At 42.7% G+C, this 24,273-nt stretch overlaps 1 protein-coding gene and 1 non-coding gene across 10 annotated transcripts in view; both read right to left on the bottom strand.

Moving 5' to 3' along the window:
• The window catches only part of ptprk (protein tyrosine phosphatase receptor type K), a 104,545-nt gene extending 93,464 nt beyond the window's left edge, over positions 1-11,081 (bottom strand). For 3 of the 9 annotated variants that reach the window (XM_061811381.1, XM_061811379.1, XM_061811383.1), the window contains exons 1-2: positions 10,721-11,080; positions 3,945-3,968 (exon numbers count right to left, since the gene is read on the bottom strand). In XM_061811381.1, the coding sequence (XP_061667365.1) occupies positions 3,945-3,968; positions 10,721-10,802 (106 nt within the window). In that variant the 5' untranslated portion in view covers positions 10,803-11,080. Of the gene's footprint in view, positions 1-3,944; positions 3,969-10,720 lie in introns of all 9 variants that reach the window. The other 6 variants (XM_061811377.1, XM_061811378.1, XM_061811384.1 and 3 more) reach the window with 4 other exon arrangements.
• A 12,885-nt stretch (positions 11,082-23,966) lies between these two features.
• Positions 23,967-24,039, bottom strand: trnat-agu (transfer RNA threonine (anticodon AGU)). Its single transcript has one exon. It is a non-coding gene; the product is annotated as a tRNA-Thr (tRNA).
• Positions 24,040-24,273: the final 234 nt, after the last annotated feature.

The following is a 24,273-nucleotide window of genomic DNA, read 5'->3' as shown; positions in this document are numbered from 1 at the left end:
CGGGTGTAACTCTTGTGCATATCAACAGAAAAGAAGACTTCCGTGAAAAGTCTCGAGGCTCCGTCCAATATAAAACTCCAATGTTGTGTTTGCGCCATTGCCGAATGTTAAGAACTTAACCCCGCCGCACAGTATCTTATCTCGGTTTGTGGCAAGAACTCACTGCAGTATTAAAATTCCAATTCAAATATTGTTTCTGGACAAACAAGAGCCAGGCTTTCCCAAGAACATCTGTAGAATGTGACGCCACGTGGGACGACTGCATCTGCCGCACAGTTCTGAGGACCGGGGTTCAAATCCCAGCCTCTCCTGTGTGGAGTTTGCATGATGTCCCCGTGCATGCCCGACTTTTCTCAGGGCTACGAAGGAATTTTGAGTTTGCCGTATAGCAATGAGTCTCTAACATTGTAACAAAAATGTTCTTGAGTTTTTGGGTATCCGTGCAAAAATGTAAAAAGAAACATCATGAGTGGAGTATGTTCTTTGTGTAGTCATTAATCGTGAGTGCAATTTGCGTATACTTTAGTGTTCTTGTGTTTCCTGTAGTTAGGGTTCTTTGGATTGCATGGAAGTAGCTACGGTGACAGTCACTCGTTTGTGGACCTTTGCCAAGTTGAGGCAAATGCCGTCAATCGAAACCACTGACTGGCAGATGTTGGATGGTGCCACCCTGTTACGAGTGATGGACTGCAGGTTCGTGCACGGGATCGCCGTCACTCAGACCACGCGTCTGCCGTCAACCCGCCATTCACTGACAATCTGGACACACTCCGGCTGGCAGGGGCAGTGTTAGAAAAGGCAGGAAGACAGATGGCAGCCGAACAGATGAACGTGCGCAATCATTTGTAGAAACTATACAGGCAGACGACATTAAAGGTGGAACCATAAATACATTTGGAAATAAAGCAAAGGTGTCCCTTGAGGGCAGAAAAGCCGGTTTAATGACAATGGATGATATTCGAGTCAGACTGTAATGTTGGTCTGATAGATAGTTCAGTTCAGAAACACGGAACATTTTGGATTGCTGAGGACTCAACTCAAAACATTTTGAACTTGTCATACATGCGAACTAAGCTTGTATGTGCTGGCCATGCTACTTTTGAGTTGATTTCAAGTCTTATCTTGGGCTCTTGGCTCTGCAGCGTACAGAGGGTTGCACAGAATAATTGGGATCTCGCAACCGAGCATTCATGAATGCGTCAACAAGCTACACAGACGGAAACAGCACCACTCAAATTGCCGTGCGAATTATTCGATGGTCATTCTGGGTAATTTCTCCATTCAGTGAGATTTGAAATTTAAAACACTTCTAAAATCTAACAGTGTGCACAGACAGATGTTTTTTCACTGTGGAATATCTGCTTAACAATTGAAACCTTTGCCTCTCGTGACTGAGAGGCCCAACATCGCCTCAAAATGACGATATAGAGTTGGAGATAATCTTAATGGAGCAGTCATCTGTCTGTAAGCCCTTGATTCACAGAGAGAGGAGGGTTTAAAAATCTCGAAAGCTTTCTAGCTATCTTTAAAGCAAATCAGCTTAAAGAGGAGACTTAGTGGTCATGAATGTAAGGACAGTACAAATAGGGGTGGCTGAGAGGGTCTGAAGAAAAACATCCCCTGGGATTTTCTCATGACTGGGATCAGGAATGAGACTGGGCTATGGTGCACTGCATAGCTGCTTAGAGCTACTTTGATCTGGATGTGTGCGCGCGATGCTGCTTTCATGACAGATGTCCTCCTAACTGGACTAATGGAAACTACTTCAGCCAGTGTCCATAGCCGTAGTCAGGGATGCACAAAAGAGGCGTTTGGCAGCCACCTGAAGGCACTTATAAAGAGCCTCAGTCCCACGGTCACATTTTTAACATAGATGGCTGTCAATTTTACTCTGCGTCCACAAAGCAGTCTCCGAAAGTAAAAGAAATTGACTTTTTATGGATGATTTATCTCCCCTCTTGAACAAATACTAATGGTACTTGCCACTTTAAAGTCAGTTTCTTATCTTAGCTTGTCTAATTCATCTCTTTTGAGCTTGGTAAAAATAAACATTAAAAAAAGCGCATGCCCTTAAACAACACAAACTGCGGAGAAATTCCTATTGACATGCTATTTATAGATACTCTTCAAGCAATGTACCTTTTTATAATAGTCGGTGTCCCAGTCACTCCACACTCAAAATCTCGAGCTGGTTCCACTTAAACCAAGCGTCTCAACTGAATTTCCAAACCCTTTTGGCTTATGTGCTTTGGTGTGGCCTCAGTATCATCAAACATTTGCCAAACATTCAGGAAAATTGATTACAAATGACAACAATAATTTCACAGCAGTTCCCTCAGGATTATTTGAACACATTTTAAGGTATTATATTGTATTAGCTACAATTATGAGTGAAAGAATAACAATCTCCCTAAGATTATTAAATCTCAAACCCTTGGGAGAGGAACAAAAAGAAAACTTGCCACTGAACCTAAACCACAAAAGCCAACTATACTGACACAACCACTGATAAATCAAGAGAAATCAAATAAAATCGACTTTCAGAAAAATATTTGAAAAACTATGGACGATACAGTACAGTCTGCTGACCTTCATGACGTAAAAGACCTAAGAGCTAAGCGAGGAGTTAAAGTGGTCATAAATCCATTGTCTCACGGGCTGAGTTGAGTTGATATCTACTGAGATTAGTCGGAACACATGTAAAATCTGCCAAAGAGGCTGTCCTGCTGAATGTGAACTGACAGTATTTCTGCACTGCTGCACTTCCACTTGGTATGAAATAATGTTTTACAGATGACAACTGCACGATCATCTCACAACTTTTTTCAGTTTTGCTTGTTTTACCACAAAGTGACTGAAAACAAATGAAACTGTTAACGTTCTTTTACAGTGGAAGTGGAAAGCCTTGTGGGAAAGTGCAGCGAGACCTAAACCGCCCTGTCTGTCTCAGCCATGCAAGGCGTCTGGGGTTTATGTTACCAGGCTGTCACTTTCACCAGGAAAACTTAACTCCCAATCAGCAGCTGGTCGGAGTGTTTGGAGTGTGAAAGAGGAAGACGGCGTGGGAGGAAAGATAGATGTGTGTGAGACAGCGTGGAAGGAGGTGGGCTATCCTGAGATCCTTTGGGCTTACAATGTGGCGCCGCTGTTGCGTCTCACAGCGGCCAAAAGACGGCAAGTCCAATTAGCTCACGGGAAGTAATAGCGCTGTATTGATGTTGGTCAATGGATATACCCAGGAGAAGGAGGACTGAACTCATTTAATAAGGACCAGCCTTAGCTAAACAAACAGCACCTGGGCACTTTAAATATGCCACCAGCTGCCTAACTACTCACAAGAGTGACAGGTGAAGGAATGCAAGCATACACAAATGGCAAATAGATTTATCAACAGCCAGCCAAGCACCTGCAAAAGATTTTGGTCCAAAATAGTTTTAGGAAGCACAGGTTGACTTTAAATGGTTACTCAGCAGAGTGGAAACCCTTCGCCAAGGCCCAACGAATTCAAATGCCTTAAAAAGACACAAATGCGAAACATGACATTTGTGCAACTTGCACATAAAATGTTAAGAAATACAGAACTTGTTCAAATGGACCAAAAGATAAATGAAAATTTCTCTCCTGTGTCCTGTTGCAACAATTTAGTGCAAAAATGGAGATAATAAAATACCCAAAGTACTGTGTGAACCATTTCTCCAGCCAAACTACATGCTAAATGTTGCAAAAGATGATGACGTGAGGTGAGCTTGTTTGCATCAATGAAATTCAACGATACACCTATTGAAAATGATTGCGATGGTTAGTATTGACATCACAGCTTGAAGATGGGGTGACAAAGCAAAACTAAATGTGTTAAAAGAATCCGAGCATAAAGAGTGGAGATGAGAGGCTAACTAATGATGGTGATGTGGAGCTCAGCACTTGGCTGGCTGATTGAAACTCACCCTTTTCAGAGCGCCCCATGTGAGCTGGGTCAAAGAAAGCAACAGAAAACACAACAACACAGAATTAGATGCATAGTTTGCAGAAATATTCATTCAGTGCATTAAGAACAGAAGTGTTAACCTTAACACAGTGCATTGACAGAAGTAAAAAGTTCAAAAAAAAAAATTAAAATACATGTGATCTGACACCAGGGCACACACACATACTTGGCGTTAAATGTACATCGGAAGTGATGAAAGGCTTGCACATGTTCCCGTAAACCAAATTAAACCAACACATGGCTGCACCCCCCACCCTGCACCTTTCACCTCTGCTACCCTTACACTTGTGTTAACCCTGATAATATTTACTTCCAAGTCTGTCACCACCTACTGCACACCAGTCACGTCGCCATCACAATTTTGTTTCAACTATGTTTCGACAGTAAGTGCACTTCGCTTTCTGTACAATATCCAACTACACGCTTGTGAGAATAAGGCCAACTCGCTGTGTGTGTGTGCCTGTGTGTGTAAAAAACTGCAATGTAATTAATCAGCTGAGTGTTGATTACTTAATCTGTCATTATGCAGCCATGTGTGGAAGAGTGTGTGTGAGTGTGTTCTGAAATGTGTGCATGCAGCGCAGCAGTTGCATACATTTGTGTTACAGACAGCTGTGACCTGAACCCAACAGGGCACCACAGAGATGGATGACATTAGACCAACCCCATCATTCATCACGGATATGATCTTTCTTGGATTTGGGATCAGTTCCGAACACACCCTCTCCCGTCATTTCCTTCAGCACCCTCAAGGTTGACTTCACGACGAATACCTGGCAACCTTCATGCAACACTTAATGCCCGGGACTGCCGACCGTGGGAAGTAAGTAAGGTATCGTCATTAAGTGTCGCCATAATTGCATTCAAGCTCCGTGCAAAAGTTGGACTTCACACAAATTTATCAGTATGAGCATTCTGTAGTCTAGCAGTAAGTATTTGTATGAGAGTCACATGTAGGCCCTAAATACTAAACAAACAAAAACAGGAGGTATCAGTTACTGAGCGTGCTTGCTTTCTTGTGCCGTGTGACGACCTGTTCTTACAGTATTCCGTCGTGCTCTTCACCATATCCTTCACCACTCTAAACCTCGAAATCCAGTATGCCGGAACTGTCACAGACTAAGAATCCGCTGCATTTGGCAACAAATGCAAACAGCACTGGCGCGTAACCAAATGGCACACCTCAAGGTAACTGGGAGTTACATTCGCTGTGATTTGACGGGCACGTACGCGCCCGTGCGCCATGGCACTCGCAAATCTGCACAGTCAAGCTCGATAAATCACGCGCGTAAAATTTGTTACGAGTAGAAATACATAGATATTGAAAGACGTTGCTTATTTTATGTGGTCTTGAGCAATGATCCCTCTAAGCTGCGCCACTGTGCAATTGCGCACTTGTCGCACTCAGCCCACATGAAAACCGATCCAGCGCAGTGAACCATAGCATGAAGCACACAGTCTCTAACAATGAGCTACTGCTCAGCCTACTTCTACTTCCTAGTTTACCTGACACCGCCCCCCTCCGCTCTTAAAGGAGCACACTCATAATTAGAAACAGAACACATACCCGCAACTCTACATCTGCGGGCATGACTGACCACACCCATACATTTTTCGAATGTGAGTGACTGCAGTTATTTGCCTTGCTCAGGGACCCTACTACAGAACTATTCAGTCCATGAGTAAACAGCCAGACTGAATAATAATGAATATTTGAAATTCCTTCCATGGTTTGTTTTTGAAAGTCCTTTTTCAAACAACTGATTTCAAATCCAAAAACACGACGGGCATCGGTTGACATCCCAGTTAGAGTTTACTGTAAGACTAAATGCACAATAAAAGTAATTACGCACAATGCATATTTAAATAGAAGATGTTATTTTAGAGACATCTTAATCGGAAAACCCTACTGACAGGCCAGCTAAAATTAGCTTTACATCACACGCGGAATTTACCTTCACATAAATATTCACACACAAACACCATGCTAATGCATACAGAAAGGTAAAGTAATGATTGTCACAGACGTATATTGATCCCAATTTGTGAAAAATGAGTTAAAAGTTCTATTCTAACATTTTTTCCACTTTTTTTAAATGTTAATGTACGTTTAGCTGCACCACACTGCCCCTAAGAGGCCAATATACGCATTGCAGAAACAGAAACTCACGTGAAACACTGGAGTTCTGGTAGATGAATCAACACCAATGAATAAATATGAGTTCAATATCAATCAAAATAATTGCGATTATTATTTTTTCCATGATCAGACAGCTCTATATGAAACTACTGTGAAGCTGTCGTATATCACACCTCAACTCTGGCAAACATGAAACAAATCCCGTGTATAAGACTGGAAGGTCAAACTATTTGCGGCTAGTATACGTCTTCAATGCAAAACCCTCCGATTCATTCAAGCACACAACTCTAATGAGGGATTAGCTAATGAATTCTCTGAGCAGATTAATTACATTTTCCACACGCGCGTGTGGGTGCCTGCAGACCTCATCCCCCAAACCACTGAAGAAATGAGCCAGTACTTTCAAGTTTTTTTTTCTTTTTTTTTAATCTGCAACCAAATTGAAATCCATAGAAAGAGATGCGCTTTGAGCAGAGAGGCGTTTGATTTGAGGAGGAGACGACATTAAGGAAGACCCGCGCGGCAGCGCAGACTGAGGCATTACTTTTAACAAGAAAATAAATAAAAACCTTCTTTGATTTGGCCACAGTAGAATGAGGGAGGATTTTCACGGGAATCGAAACGAGAAGCCAACATTTCACATGCTTCTCTTTGTATCACTTGAGCTACAGAAGGCTTATAAAACCAGCACACTGCCTGTCTTTAAGTGACAGCGTGCACGCATGCACGCCAACACACAACACACACGAAACGGACATGACAGAAAAACACACAGATGCACCCCTCCTGCCGTTTTCACAGTCTCTTGAGTGGACGAGATGCCTACGGCCAAAAACCAATGGTTGCATGTTGTTGTTTTTTATTCTCTCCTCCTCCTCCTCCTCACTTTCCGTCTTCCTCATGTCTTTTTTTGCTGGGGAAAAACACGTTCCTATTTCATCGTCCAAACCGTTAAAGTCCTTATAATTAAACCAACTTTGTACTTACTTGTACTCAAAATGCAAAAACATCATTTACAATTATAATTAAACCCGCTCTGATGCGATTCGCCCAGGGAAGCTAATGGAACACAATTATTGCACTTCATTAAGATTGAAGACGCCGTCAACGCGGGTCAGCGCGTTTAGAGAAGTTGTCACATTGACGCGCAGTCACTTATTGACATTGTAAAGGCAGCGCGGCAGACACGCCGGGCCACATTTATTACTCGGGAGCGTGGAGGTGATAAGCCGAAACGAGGTTGCCGCAGAGCAGCGGTGATAAGCGCAGGCGCCGGAGAAAGTCTCCCCCCCCCCCCCGTTCACATTAAACGCCATCATTTAATACGTCGTCATTTCATTGGGACACTATAAAACAGGGAACGGAGATGATAGTGCAGCTAAATGGGTTATTTAGAGAAAGGACATCAACAATCCCAAAGTTTTAATTCCTTTTTGACTGATCTGCAATTGTGTGTGTTTGAAGGAGACGCGTGACACGCACATCTTCTACCGTTTCAACCAATCACGGCCTCATGTTTCACTGACATGATCGCTTGTTCTCAGTGTTACGAAACGGAGGAACTGACTGTTAGCTGTCATCTTTTGGGACGTAACCGTTAAGATGTTCTGCCAAAATGACAGTGGCGTTCACTTCGAGGCCGAGTTTTATCGTTTCAATGGAACCTCCAAAGTCAAACGCCCCCAAAGCGGTAGAGTTTGGTTCTGAAGAAAATATGCCATCTTATCGCATCGTGGATGACGTCTAAAAAGTGGCACACGGGTTCCCTTTTATGGTACGCCGCAGGTGTCAAACTCAAGGCTTGGGGGCCATATCTGGCCCTCTGCATGATTTTATGTGGCCCACAAAGGCAAATCATGTGTATCAAATTCCACGAGATATTGCAAGCAGTTTTTGTTACCAAACATAAAAAATATTCAGAAAAAAAAGCAATACTCTTGAGTTCATAAATTTCAAGTGTAAATGTGATCTGGCGAAAGATTTTTATGGATTTACAGCCATAACGGGCCACTGAGGGAAAAGTAAACTACAAAAATTTGTTTAACAGTATTATGCGAATGATTCAATGATTTATTTGTTCAAACTGTGCATTATTTCACATTGCCTTATAATTACCCTCCTCCCCCAATCAAGCACGGTGCATTTATTCAATACACCTCCATTATGTTAAACGTTGAGGTACAATATTTTTCAATGTTTTAATTTTTATAATGCAATGTAATTTAATGGTTATTTCAGTACAATTTTATTATACTTATGCACAGTATAAATGTTTAAACTAAACGCTGCATGGTGTTTCAACTGCTTACAATATTATTCAATATCATTTTTAGGAATAAAACCTCCTGCATTTTTGATGAACACTTGGGGTTACTACGCTACTGTACTGTATTTTATTGTTCATCAGTAGATGGTAGTTGCAGAGCCAAGTATTTTTGAGGTGGTTTGAGAACCACTGGTCATAACAATTAAGTTTTTTTTCTTTTCTTTGGCTGATTTTTTTACTTTTGACCCTAGAGGCAATTGACCTTACATCAATTAAAGTTTTTTTTTTTTAAATAAAACTTAAAAATCAACTATCATCATAGAACCGATTGTGTTCAGCTTTGGATGTTCCACTGTATTTCCCAGTTTCTCGTGTTTCACGCAGACTCTTTTCGACATTAACGGCGACCCACCACGAGGCTAAGTAAAAAAAAGCATCTCGTATTTACTTGCAAATTAACTGCGCTTGCATTCCGGGGGAGGCCTCAAAGAAATTCCATGCATTTGTTACCCCGCAGACCAAATGGCCCCGAGGGAGGGGAACCAGGGGAGTAGTTAGGAGACGGAAGGATGGGCTACAGCAGGGAGGGGCCGGGCAATAAAGCTCACCGAAGACGTGGTAATTAATGTGTAATTTTTATGCAAATGATCGACGAGCCTGGGCATGCTGGAGCAGACTTTTCCTTCCCCTCATACAGTTCCTCGTAATGCCCAACAAATAAATGAAGCGTGGTGTGCACAAGTCACCTTTAATAAAGCTTTAGTGCGGTGAGATTGGAGGTCAGATCTTACAAATAAATGCAAACACTTTGCAATGCCTACCTCCGCGTCGCAGTGCTGCCTTATTTTGCAAACAACGCCAAACAGTATCACAATATTTTTGCGATTGTGTGGTAATCATGTTGAAATAATAGGTACCTATATTGTACAATACATCAAAACGTTACTGGAGTCTTGCACACAAAAGCAAAGCATACATCCATCTATCTTCCGTGCCGCTTATCCTCACAAGGGTCACGGGAGTGCTGGAGCCTATCCCAGCTGTCAACGGGCACGGGCGGGGGTACATCCTGAACTGGCTGCCAACCAATCGCAGGGCACATGGAAACAGACAGCAGCCGCACTCACAATCACACCTCGGGGCAATTTAAAGTGTCCAATGAATGCATGTTTTGGGGATGTGGGAGGAAACCGGAGCGCCCGGCGAAAACCCACGCAGGCACAGGGAGAGCATCCAAACTCCACAAAGGCGGGGCCCGGGATTTGAACCTCGGTCCTCGGAATTGTGAGGCCAACGCTTTACAGCTGCGACACCGTGTCGCCCAGAGCATACAAATTATGCTTAATTTTTGTAACAAGTCAGTAGGTGATGAGGGCAGTGCACGTTTGAGAAAAAAAAAAAAAAGGAAAATCAAATTGGTGACACCTGAAAGAATTTCAAAATATAACAGAAAAAGTCATACTAATTTGTTTGAGCATAAGGACGATAGTTTTTTTGGGTTGTTTTTTTTTTTTTTTGGGGGGGGGGGTCTTCACTGTAAGTTATAATGGTTCATTATGTGGACTTGCAGCACGCAGTAAATATTAACCCACCCCTCCAAATATATATATATATATTATATATATATATATATATATATATATATATATATATATATATTCGTCATCACGACGTTGAAAGACGAAACCGGGCGAATATCGATTCGTTTGACCAACAACCACAGCTTATCTTTCATCCCAACAAAATTCAACGGTGCACGAAAGAGGAGTTTGGTAGATTTTTAAACCCGCAACGAGAAAGTCGGGACGTTTGATCTGCAATTAATTTCAAAGCATGTATGACGTCTTCGCGCTTTCATTTGGGGACCAACGGAAGTTTTTGACAGTTGCCATCCAGCGTTGCAAATCACAATTGACACGTTTACACTGCCCGTGCAGTTTCCCCATCCATCAGCTCCATGACGGTCGCAACACTTGACAGAAAACATCGACAACTCGAGAAGCAAAAGTAATAAACAACAACGGGAATGAACACAAACAGAACTTTTCTCTGTCACCCCCCCCCCCCAACAATTAACAAAAATATAACATTTTAAAGTTGACACGTTATGGCACGCGAGAACATTTGAGAACATTTCGGAGACGATATAACAAGCGCGGAGGTTGTTGCCCAACTTTTTCCTGCTTTGCCTCAAATTAAAAAAAAAAAAAAAACTCACCTGGCAGGAACACGCTTACGGGAACTCGCTTAAAATGTTCAAACACGAGTTTAAATTTCTGAACATAACGAACAGTTATGAATTTTTTTCCCCCCCTTCTTCTTGTCTTACCTGGTGGCATCTGGCCGAAGGTGTCCCCAGCAGCCGACAAGAGGAGCAGGAGTCCCGGCAAAAGCGAGAAAAGTGCATCCATGTCTTCGAAACGGGCGTCCGGCTCAGACTCTCAAAACAGTTTCCCCGCACTAAGTTTGGCTTCTTCCGCGACTTTCTCCGTCTTCCAACTGTCTCTCGAATTCTTCCTCGGCAGTATTTCTGCTTACTCCAACGTCCGTAGCCGAGTCGTGCGCTCCATTCTCTGCTCTTTTATTCTTTTTCTTTTTTCTCTTTGATTTCCTCGCTTTCGGGTTCCCAACAACGCTGGCTGCAGTTCGAGTGAGGATGCGCGTGCGCGACGGAGCGCAGATCAGAGAGGGAGAGCGAGAGAGAGTGAGGGGGCGGACGGGTACGCGCGCGGCGGTGTGACGTCATAAAGGCAACAAAGGTGATTGCAAAAAATGTTTCTGTACTGTTTTAATGCTCAGTTTAGAAACACAACTCAAAGGCAAAAAAACACGCTTGGAAAAAAACAGAAAATAAAAAAACATCAGTTCAAAAGATGGCACGGTGAAGATCCGGGGAGGGTTGGCCTCACAGTTCTGAGGACCAGGGTTCAAATCCCGGCCTCTCTCCTGTGTGGAGTTTGCATGCTTTCCTCGTGCCCTCCGGTTTCCTCCCACATCCCTCTTACTCGATGATAGCTGGGACCCTTGTGAGGATAAGCAGCTCAGAAGATGGGTGGATTATGGACTTGGGGAAATTGAAATATACTTATCTTGAACATATCTCCAGTTTAGCTGTTTAATGTTCAGAAGGCTTGCCACTGCTATATTTTTGGAATACACATTGATCACGGTGATTTATCTAAATAAAACTTATTACCTTGTGTACGCTCGTTCTGAAAAAATTAACTTCGATTTGGTGTACATAAACATGTAGATGGTAAAATCCACAATTACTTTAGTTGCAGTGAAAGATTGTCATTTGTGTGCTTTTGTAATATCACATTTCCATGCATCCATTTCCCAAGGGAAAAATAAACAAGTAATTGATTACTTTTAACTGGCTGGCAGAATATTTCTCTGGCAATGTTCTGAATTCCTGTTTCGTCAAAAGCTGACACCAAGAGGCGGCGGGTGCGGGGGGGCGAAGGGGGGGGGGTCACGCGTGTGACCCTGTGCCCCTATGTGCGTGATGTGCCCCTTTGCTGAGCCACAATGCACTTTTTCAAGACAAGAAAATGTCAATCAGCTCTCCGTTAAAGTTGTTCCTCTGCCCCTGGCTGATGTCATCTTTGTCTTTATACTGAAAAAAAGGAAGAAAAAAAACATGTTGCAACTGACTCAACAGTGAGACTGCTGGTTGGTGCACTCCATTTTGGCTTAACTGCAGAGTTTAACCTAGAACCTGTTGAGACAAAAGCAATTAATATTCTTTTCCTTTCGGCTTGTCCTGTTAGGGCTCGCCACAGCATGTCATCTTTTTCCATCTAGGCCTATCTCATGCATCTTCCTCTCTAACACCCACTGTCTTCCCTCACAACATCCATCCACCTTTTCTTTGGTCTTCCTCTCGCTCTTTTGCCTGGAATCTCCATCCTCAGCACCATTTTACCAATATACTCACTCTCTCGCCTCTGGATATGTCCAAACCATCGACGTCTGCTCTCTCAAACCTTGTCTTCAAAACATCGGACTTTGGCTGTCCCTCTAATGAGCTCATTTATAATCCTATCCAACCTGCTTACTCCGAGCGAGAACCTCAGCATCTTCATTTCAGCTACCTCCAGTCCTGCTTTTTGTTATTTCTTCAGTGCGGCGCTAGCGTTAGTACGGCGCGAGCATTAGCGCACCTAGTTATAAGATTCTGTACAAAGCAAGCTTAATGCTAGTGCCACGCACTGTGGCTTATAACCAAGTGCGCTAATGCTAGCGCCGCGCTAGCGTTACACTGTGTACCGAGTCTCAAGCGTAAATCATCGCCGCCCTCACCGGTATTTTATAAGCTTTGCCCTTCATCTAGCGGAGACTTCTGTCACACAGAACACCAGACAACTGTTCCATCCTGCTTGGACCAGTTTCTTCACTTCCTTACCACACTCTCCATTGCTCTTTATTGTTGACCCCAAGTATTTAAAGTCGTCCACCCTCGCCATCTCTTCTCCCTGGAGCTTCACTCTTCCCCCCTCGGCCCCTCTCATTCATGCACATATATTCTGTTTTACTTCAGCTAATCTTCATTCCTCTACTTGCGTGCCTCCATCTTTCTAATTGTTCCTCCGCCTGCTCCCTGCTTTTATTACAGATCATGTCATCTGTCAGCCTATCCATTACTACAGCAAACAGGAAGGGGCTCAGAGCAGATCCCTGATGCAGTCCCACTTTTACCTTAAATTCTCCTGTCACACCTTTGGCACTTCTCACCACTGTTCTGCTGCCCTCATACAAGTCTTCTGGATAAAGAACTAAAATTTATGCTTAATAAATATTTGTCGCTTTTGGGGTGGTGTTCTTAGACATTTTGCTTTTGCGTCCTTACCACTTGACTTAAAAGTTACAAAATAGCCGTCCTGTCCGGTGTTTACCACACTAGTCTACATTAATGTTTAATGTACTCTGCAGGCCAAGTACTAGTCCTACTTCAACTCTTAAGTCTGATGAAGTACCACCTCACACTAAAATTATTGCTTTCAAGTGATCGCTCCACTGTGGTACTCCAACTGAAGCATGACCTTCATATTAATTTGTTCAAATGTCAGAAAGATGCTGTGGTTGTTGTTAAGTCTTCTTAAGTACTTCTCCGTGCATTCATAGTAATACTTGAACGCCACATTTCCCGCTATGCAAATAGCACACCAGGCTGCCACCTATAGCGGTGACAGCATGTCAAAGCCAGGTTGAATAAATATCACGTCAAATAGAAATGTCGTAAATTCTTGCACACTTCAGCTACAAATATAGTTTATGGAAATATGGGGAGGTAGCAGTAAATATAGCCTGCGTGTTTTCACCATTGGGCACCGGCCCGTCCTAGATATGGAAGATGCGAGGACCCTCATTTTGTTCTTGCACACATGAATATTAGCATAGTCAATCTCTGTCTGGATCTAGAGCAGCGATAGCTCTAATACGGTTATTACCGCAGCTAAATTGCCGGTGTACAATGGCGATTTGGCGTTCTCCCAACATCTGAGCGGTGGGTGTGGACTTCTGGCCTGGAATTGTACAGCAAATTAGCCAGGTTGGCCTCTCCATGGCACCCTCTCGCATGCTGTGGGGCTCTTTTCAAAGCATGAACTTTATATATATATATATATATATATATATATAGTAACGCGCAAAGATAAGTTTTAGATGGCATTACAACCCATCAGGGTCCTTTGAAATTCCACCGAACTTGCTGAAAGAAACTGAAAAATTCGTAGCTCCTCTTTTTTGTCGTCATTGCTCAACTCACCCCAAAACACTCAATGTGAGCTCTTTTTTTTGGAGGTCTGAACAAAAATCCACCGTTCTGAAATTTTAAATCACTACCACCCAGTTTGTGGCTTTCAGAACTCGCTATCGACCACACGCGAGGGTTTGAGACAGGATACTTTGATCAGGAGTAGTATTTAATACTTACGCCAATATTGTGTGCTTTTTGCAAGGGAGGGAAAATCATTGTAAATTCACCTCACAGGATAATCGCTCAGGTTAATCTTTCAACAACATCCAAGAATTGGACTTTGAAGCAAGGGGAAATTGCTCGAATTTAGATCAATTGTTGGCAATTGTGTACCTCGGTTTTAGAAGCATGGATTAAAAAAAAAATACGAGCTACTGGGTGATTGTGCACTGGAGCATAACGTTAAATTAAGTTAAGATTGTCCCTACCTACTTGGTCACATGACTCACCAGACCATACCAGAAGCTTTGGGCAATAAAAAAAAAAAAGTCTAAATATGACACTCAATTTCTGCTGTACAGTGTAGTCACAATGTTTTGTCACTTTTGGCAATTGTTCTTGCTCGGACTTACCGAAGCTCTGGTTGTCAAAGCGCCGCAGTCTTTGTTTGGTTTTGTAATTTTGAATGATATTTTTCTCCTTTTTATTCACCCTGATTGGATCAAATGTTTAATTCCGTCAAAGAGCGCCGCGGTATGCGCACATTAAAAATCTCTTCCAAACACGATGAAACATGTCATGGGCAAGTGTATTTTTTTTTTTTTGAAAAGCTATTCAATTCAAGAAATTTTTTTTTTCTTTTACCTCATTCACTGCCAGGACGTCGTGTTAATGAAGATATTTTAATTCAAAATCCATCTTTGCCGGTGAATTAATGGATAAACCAAATCTCAAGTGTCATGTTGATATTATAGATATAACCCTTGTGTAACTTTCAGTTTAAGAAATTCTCGAAGTAAAACTGGAAGGACGTTAGAAATCTACAGGGAAATGGAATATTTTCAGTATTACGCATAACTGAAAACCAACATATTAAAATGTAAAGGGTGCTGCTAATAACTCGTTTATACAGTATGTGAGGAAAAAAAAAAACGTATTTCCAAGCCATAAAGTAGCAGAGGAGCAGGAGTCAGACATCAAACAATCTTTTAATGTTATCTGTGTGTGTAGGTATTCATATTCATAGGACAAGCAGTAGCATTAATATGTTAATGTCTGGTCCACTGGCAAAATACAAAGCCTGGTACGGTTTTACCTCAGGCAGTGGAGAGTTGTACAGCCTCAACTCAGAGTCCTTAGTCTTCTTTTTTGCTCTTATTTAGTTAGGATCTGTCAAAGATGGCAGAGTGATGCATTAGTAGATACACTTCTGTACGTATAATATTTAATCAAACCACTTGTGGTCTCTGTGTAAGATGCATAGTTTCTAGTTCCTGTCCTGGAGACTTAGAAGTCGAACAGAACAGCTATGCAGAAGTGTGTTTATATTAGAAAGAAATATGAGCGGACTTGGGTTTGCGTATGCCAAGTATGCTTGACGCACGTTCAACTTTCAGGTATGCAACCTGGTTGTGGGAGTGAGTAAACACACATGCGGACAAATATGCACTTGTGGCGTTACATACGCTCAGCAGAAAGCCAGTTTTGCAGCTCATCACCGAACGAGCGTTTGCTATTTGCTGGCGCAGACAAATCTCGCAAACTCGTCCAACAGCTATCAACTACGATGAGTAACCCCCCCCCCACACACACACACACACCTCCACCCGCAGCGTGTCCATGTGTAGGAGGACTGATTATTAAAAAGCATATAGAATCATCCACCCTTTACAAAGCTATGAGAAATCTGAACAAATCTCAAATCAAAACCAACACCAAAGTTGTGTTCAGTTTTACCATCCATCCATTTTCTTTGCCGCTTAGCCTCACGAGGGTCACAGTGAGTGCTGGAGCCTTTCCCAGCTGTCAACAGGCAAGAGGCAGGGTACACCCTGAACTGGTTGCCAGCCAATCGCAGGGTATATAGAGACCAACAGCCGCACTCACAATCACACCTAGGGCCAATTTAGAGTGTCCAATTAATGTTGCATGTTTTTGGGATGTGGGAGGAAACCGGAGTGCCCAGAGAAAACCCACGCAGGCACGGGGAGAACATGTAAACTCCACACAGGTGGGTCCGGGATTGAACCCGGGACTTCAGAACTGTGAGGACAACACTTTACCAGCTGATTCACCGTACCGCCTCAGCTATACCAGGGGTGTCAAATTCATTTTTGTCGCAGGGCCAAACTGTAGTTACTGTTTCACTCAGACGGCCGTTATGACTGTGAAACCATAAAAAAATCTTTAATTGTCTTATCATAGTTACACAAAATTTATGAACTAGTTTTAGAATAAAAAATCCAGGGTAATGCTTTTTATCGACTATTGTTGATGTTTGGTAATACAAAAATGCTTGCAGTAACTCAACATTATTTGTGATATCCATCTATCCATTTTCTGAGCTGCTTATTCTCACAAGGGTTGCAGGTGTGCTGGAGGCAATCTCAGCTATCATTCGCAAGGAGGCAGGATGCACCCTGAACTGGTTGCTAGCCAATTCCAGGACACAGAGACAGACAACAATTGCATTCACAATCACACCAATGGGTAATTTAGAGTCACCAATTAATGCATGTTTTTGGGATGTGGGAGGAAACTAGAGTACCCAGAGAAAATCCAAGCAGGCACAGGGAGAACACGCAAACGCCACACAGGTGGGTCGGATTTCAACCCCAGTCTTCAGAAATGAGGCCAATGCGCTGCAGCTGCGCCACTGTGCCACCTCATTTATGATATGACAATTTGACATAATACAGATTTTTTTTTCAAAAGTCATATAGGTTTATACACAATTTACTTTGTCGGGCCACATAAAAGCATGTAGCAGGCCAGATCTGGCCCTCAGGCCTTGCGTTTGGCACCTATGAGCTATACAAACAATGTTTGAAGTGTAGCAATCTTCAGGATACAGTACTTCATAGGGGCTGATGAATATATACATGTATATATGGTTGACCTGGTCAAACCTTTTTTAAAACCATAGTTTAATTGTCACGGTTTGTGAAGGCGAGGTAAAGCATGGAGGACCCAAGTGCTGGGAAGCAAGGCAGGAGTCTGAAAAGTTATATGTAATTCCTAAAAAAGGGAAACCACACACAGTCCCACAAGTAATAGTCACAAAGAGACACTTAACTAAACCTAAGACTGGAAACAAAACATGACTGGAGACTAAAACTTGGAAAAAGACGCAGACAGAGACGTTTGCACCGACCGCTGACAGGAACAGAGAGGCTGACAGGAACAGTGACGTGAACAATGGATGGGCAAGAACTGCAAGAAACCAGGGAGCTAAATAAACACAGATTGAGGGGACAATGAGGAACACCTGGACAAGACACGAGTGGATGGAGGGAGCTGATAGGTCAACATGAGAGAGGAGGGTAACCAGAACAGGTGGACACGGCTAACAAAATGAGCTCACGAGACAAGGAAAACAAGGAACACGGGAAAACATGAAACAACAACAACAACAACAACAAAAAAACCAGACCCTGAAAATCATATTTTTAACCACCTTTCAGCAACCGACATCTAAAGATGCAGTAATAATAATAATAAAGTGACTTTTCTTGATTCAGCTTTCAAACAATCCATTTTCTTTGCCGCTTATCCTCACGAGGGTCGGGGGCCAGTGCTGGAGCCTATCCCAGCTATCAACGGGCAAGAGGCAGGGTACACCCTCAACTGGTTGCCAGCCAATCACAGAGCCATAGAGGCAAACCGCCACACTCACAATCACACCTAGGGGCAATTTAGAGCAGTGATTTCCAACGTTTATAGAGCCAAGGGACATATTTTATAATTGAAAAATCCCACGGGACACCAACAAAAGTAAATGTCACTAAAAATGGATAGATTAATTACTGTATGTACTTCCTGCCATCTAATTTTTTTTGTTCTGTCTGTCATTGTGCCTCACTGGCATAAATAGATGAATAAAGATACATTTTTTTTTTTTTTTTAAGGAATTACACAAAATTGGATAATTTCCCACGGCATACCTGAAGAGTGCGCACGGTACACTAATGTACCCCGGCACACTGTTTGGGAATCACTGAGTGTCCAATTTAAGTTGCATATTTTGGGCATATTGGAGGAAACCGGAGTGCCCGGAGAAAACCCACGCAGGGACGGGGAGAACAGGCAAACTCCACACAGGCGGGGCCGGGATCGAACCTGGGTCCTCAGAACTGTGAGGCCAGCTGCGCCACCGTGCTGCCCCATTCTGTACAGTTAATTGCAAATCCACATACACTGTCATGTGCAATGTATAGCGCTTCATCGAGTCAGCATATTCTCCACAAGCTACACAAATGAGCATTGCATTGTCTTCCAGCTTTGCATACCCAGATTATATGCATTGTTCTGTTTTTCTATTACATATTTTATTGTCAAGGCCCGTTCATGCATGCTATTCCCAAACGGTCAAGTCAGCCCCTGGGACAAGGAATTAGTCCAGACTACTATAGCCAACTTTCCCACACTGGTTCCGGTGCTAAACCGGGCCATGGTTGGTTGTGTTTCACTCAAACGAAACACTCCACAGGAGGCTGCAAACCGTGATATCAAGAGAAACTGTCCCGGGCTTGTGTTTTTGTTTCAAACTGAACATCTGATGCAAAAAAAAGTAAAAGTAAAAAGTCCATCTATCCATTTACTTAGCCGCTTATCCTCACAAGAGTCGCAGGGAGTAATAGGGCGGGGTACACCCTGAACTGGTTGCGAATCAATCGCAGGGCACGTCAAGACAAATAGCCACACTCACAATCACACCTAGGGGCAATTTAGGGTGTCCGGAGAAAACCCACGCAGGCACGGGGAGAACATGCAAACTCCACACAGGCGGGTCGGGGATCGAACCCGGGACCTCAGAACTGTGAGGCCAACGCTTTCCAGCTGCTCCACCATGCCGACAGCATTGGAAATAGGACAACAATTAAATTTAAACATTGATAGAAGTATGCAGCCTGACGAAAAAAGATAACTTTATTGTTGTAAAATTTAAAATAACATTATTCACATAAACGTTGTCCTTTTCTTTTTGAAAAATGCCTTTCTTGTAATAGTATGATAATTATCATATTATCTGACTATTTCTTGGAAGCATGCTACTGTACATCCATTTTGTATGTGCTTGAGTTATCAGGTCCAACCCATCCCTCAAGCTTGGGGCAATGCCCACTCTGCTGTTGTCATGACAATGCCCCCCAATGCCAGGGCAACACCATATGGTTGCTATGGTAATATTATTATTTTTTTCTTTCTTTTGGCCAATTCCGGTGAGCCAGGTGTGTGTGCCAGCTGGTAATGACAGGTGGATAGTGGGAGTGGGTGAGTGTGTGTGTGTGTGTTGTGTCTGTTTTGGAGCTGATAATCAGAAACAGCGAGACTCCAGGAGACAGAATGAAACACCGCTTATGGCTATACCACAAACAGAAGAGAACTACTGCTGTGTTATTTTTTTCATTTATTCTGTTTTTTTAGTCACTCCCAAATGGTGACATTTAGAAGTGTCCATGCATTATGTGTGCCTTCACAGCTCTCTTTGCTACTGAAGGACTGATATACAGTATGCGGCCAACAACTGGACATTTGGTGCTTTTGGCCTGTGACTCTCTCGGGTGTCTGTGATGGGGGGCCAACCAACTGTCTGTGAAGCTTACATTATCATTTAACTGCCCAGCCCAAATAATTTCCTTTTAAATTCTGTAAATAATTACCTTTTCTTTGTGTTCCTGTTATGAAGATTTGTTTTTTGCAGAAGTCCATCCATCCATCCATCCATCGATCCATAAGCTTTGCTGCTTATCCTCAAAAGTGCTGAAGCCTATCCCAGCTGTCAACGGGCAGGAGGTGGAGTACACCCTGAACTGGTCGCCAGCCAATCGCAGGGCACAAAGAGACAAACAGCCGCGCTCACAATCACATTTAGGGGCAATTTAGAGTGTTCAATTAATGTTGCCTGCTCTTGGGATGTGGGAGGAAACCCGGGTCATCAGAATTGTGAGGCCAACACTTTACCAACTGCTCCACCGTGCCGCCCTTTTTGCTGAAGTGATGGATAATTATGTTTTAATCACGACATAATAAAGAAGCAATATTGCACATTTTTCCCCGTTCCATTCTCCAAGCTGCTTATCCTCACAAGGTTCGCACACTAGGCGAAAGGTGGAATACATTCCAAACTGGTCGCCAGTCAGTCGCAGGGCAAATATCGTCACCATCACTCATCGGGAACTGATCCCAAGCGGCCCGCCCCAAAGCGACCTCAGTGACCTCTATAACACGCTTTATTTCGCAATTTAGATGAGTTCCTCCATGTTTTATTAATGTCTGTATTTAGTCAAAATACTTCAAAGATCCATTTTAATTTTCTTAAACCTTAATTCTTGTCATGCTGCAATTAGCCCGATTTTTGAGCAGTTGTATTTCCTGCCCATATTCTGCATTTTCTTCCGTTACCTTGACAACAGGGGTGTAGCGTGAGCCTCGTGAGTTGCTTCTGCTTAAGGGCCTTAGAATGTGGGGAAAATAAGCAACTGCCCATCAAAACGAAATATTATTAATATAATAATTATTCACAGAAGCACCACCTCATACACAACACTGTGTATGTAGTATATCGACAAACACAAATACAACAACACAACAAATACAACTTTGATAAGAAATCACTTCCTGGTTATCAGAAGCTAAAGCTTATAGCGGATGTTGTCTAAAAAACAAGCGCACTAAAGAGTTAATACATTACTCTCACCATTTTAAATTTTGCAATGTTTGAAAATAATAGTAAACATGGGGAGAAAAAAAATTGTAGAGCATTGGAAATACTTTTTTAAATCGACCACAATGGGACGTTTAAGATTTCTGCCCAACAGCGACGATACGGTAATAAGTATAACTAACCTCTGTTCCTGTGAACTGCTTCACGTATGTTTTTGTTATTGCCATTTTAGAAACAACAGTATTGCATAAAAAAAAAAAAAGTCCACATTTTCTAATAATGTAAACTTTGTTTTGTCAACAGCCTCTGAATCTTGCTGTTACAAAATGAACTCTCAACAGCTTTATCATCAGCATTGTTGTGCGTGGACATCGCTCGCCCACATAGTCGCCCTTGTACAACAACATCAAATGGCCAAAGGGGTAAACTTAGTCCAAGGATTAGATAATCATGTTTTTTTTTTTTCATCATCAGTTGTCATAAACAAGGACAAACATGTCTACTGAGTACATACAGTTGCTCTTGTGTTGCAGAAACTGAAGGGCCGGTCTGTCCGGCTGATGTTAATTTGTAATAATAACTCTTGCCTTGACCACTTCAGTTGACGTGTAGCAGATACTACAACGCATACTTCCCTCCTTTTCTAGGGCAAGGTTACATTCAGAGGCCTTTATCTACATTATCGTGGTCTGTGGCAATTTTATAATCATATCATTAATGTGCTTTTTAGTCAGTGCAAGTGTTTACTAAAGTGAGTTGAGTGTCTTTCTTTGCACTGTTGTAACCTGTGTTATCCTCACTTTTAATTATATCATTAACGGAATTCACCGCCTACAGAGTGCACCTGGTTACAAGCCTCACCGAGTACATTTGTAAAGGAAATACATATGCCGCAGCTGTGTAAAAGCTGCAAGTGCCCACATTGAAACCCGCATTGAAACACAAGATATTTACAAAGAAATATGGTACGCAGAAAGAGTTTAACGCTAGCGCAGTGCTAACGCTAACAGGGCTGATTAATATAAAACGTACTGGTAAATACCACTGAGACATGCCAGTAACACAGCAGCAACACGCTAGCACAGCGCTAAACCTAGTGCAGCTCTAACAGGGCTGGTAAAAGTCACTTCTTCGGGACATGTATTCCACCAGTCTCAGTCTTACCTTTTCCGCTCGAGTTCCCCCTAGCGGCCGTAAAAAAAATATGCACAAATTAGCCACATCACCGCATAAACCGCAGAGTTGAAAGCGTGTGAAAAAAGTCGCGGCTTGTAAACCGGAAATTTAAAATATATTTTATTATATATTATTTTAATTTAAAAAAATTATAATACATATTAATTCATATGTTTTATTTAGTCAGCTATCAAATAAACACCATTTTGAACAGTTTTGCTCATGGTGGGGCATGCAAATGTCAACTAGTGGACAGTTTTGCCTGACTAGTAACATGTGGTTGTCCTACTAGTATGCCAAAAGTGTGCTTCCAGAGTAGAGAAGATTGTAAAAAAAATACAAGTTCCATTAAGTTGCTTATGGGTTTTTAGTTGTTCTGGTGCTCCAATAAAATGTTGTACTAGTTAAGACAAAAGTAACTCAACTCAACTTTATTTAAAATCATTTATTTACTCATTTTTTCCTATTCCTTTTGTTTGTATTTCTCATTTAATTAAACATGGTTAATGTTTTATGTTTTTTTAAATGTTTTATGTTTTACATTTGATGTTTGAGAAGTGTTCTATACATATAGAGCACTTATACTGATGATAATGATAACAATAATAACTGTATAAGTAAATAAATAAATCACATTGAATATTCCTTTCTAATTAAAAGGCTGCCCTTTGTCACCGATAAAGTTGTTCATAACTTTTATGGACAGAATTTCTAGCCGCAGCCGAGTGCATCCGGTTTGGTGGCCTCAACATTGCATCTCTGCTCTTTGCAGATGATGTGGTTGTGTTGGCTTCATCAAGCCATGATCTCCAACTCTCACTGGAGCGGTTCAGAGCCGAGTGTGAAGCGGCTGGAATGAGAATCAGCATCTCCAAATCTGAGACCGTGGTCTTCAGACGGATCGGTGTAGCGTCACCAGTGATGCGGACTTTGTATCTGTCCGTTGTGGTAAAGAGGGAGCTAAGTTGAAAGGCGAAGCTCTCAATTTACCAGTCGATCTACGTTCCTACTCTGTGGGTCGTGACTGAAATAACAAGATCCCAGATACAAGCGGCCCGAAATGAGTTTCCTCAGCAGCGCTTCTGGGCTCTCCCTTAGAGATAGGGTGAGAAGCTTGGTCATCCGGGAGGGGTTCAGTGTCGAGCCGTTGAGAGGAGCCAGATGAGGTGGCTGGGGCATCTGATCAGACATCTTCCTGGTGAGGTGTTCCAGGCACATCCCACCAGTAAAAGACCCCAGTGACGACCCAGGAGATTACATCTCTTGGTTGGCCAAGGAACACCTCAGGATCCTCCCCGAAGAGCTGGAGGAAGTGGCTGGGCCATCTGATGCGAATACCTCCCGGACCCCTGCCTGGTGAGGTGTTCCGGTCACGTCCCACCGGAGAGAGACCCCGGGGATGACCCGGGACACGCTGGAGAGACTATGTCTCTCGGCTGGCCTGGGAACGCCTCGGGATCCCTCCGGAAGACCTGGAAGAAGTGGCTGGGGAAAGGGAAGTGTGGGTATCTAACCAGAAGCTGTGCTGCACTGTATTTTTTATGGTGTAAACTAGTGACTAGAGTACAAGTGAGTAACCTTTCCTGTGGTTTACCAAATATATTCCACGTTGGAACGTGGTACGCCTTTGAAGTGTACAGAAAAAAAATCTGAATACATGTAATTTTTTGACTAGCCATCTGATAGTAAGTTTCTTTCAGCTTGTCGCTTTCGGGGTCGCCACAGCGTGTCATCTCAGATGAAGGCGCATAAATGTTTGGCACAATTTTTATACCGGATGCCCTTCTTGACGCAACCCTTCTCAGAGAGTGGAGGCCCCAGTGGGATATGAACCCACAACCCCTGGTTTACTAAACCAGTGCTCTAACCACTGAGCTACGGGGGCTCTGATACGCACCCAAATTGGGTCCGCGACCCACTTTTAGGTTCGACCCAGCAGCCAAGAATCGCTGAATATCAATGCAAGTTATCAAATATCATATCAAATCTTGTCTCCTGACTCTCTTTGATTAAGCAATCGTCTTCTGCTAAAGATGTTGCGGCGATGATTGCTTTGATGCTCGACATGATTCTTTCTAATCCATCTCGTCTTCGGCTGAATCCGAGCATGCGGGTGCAT

Source organism: Syngnathoides biaculeatus, chromosome 23 (genome assembly GCF_019802595.1).
Source record: "Syngnathoides biaculeatus isolate LvHL_M chromosome 23, ASM1980259v1, whole genome shotgun sequence".
Lineage (NCBI taxonomy): Eukaryota > Metazoa > Chordata > Actinopteri > Syngnathiformes > Syngnathidae > Syngnathoides > Syngnathoides biaculeatus.
This window is presented reverse-complemented; position numbering and strand designations above follow the sequence as displayed.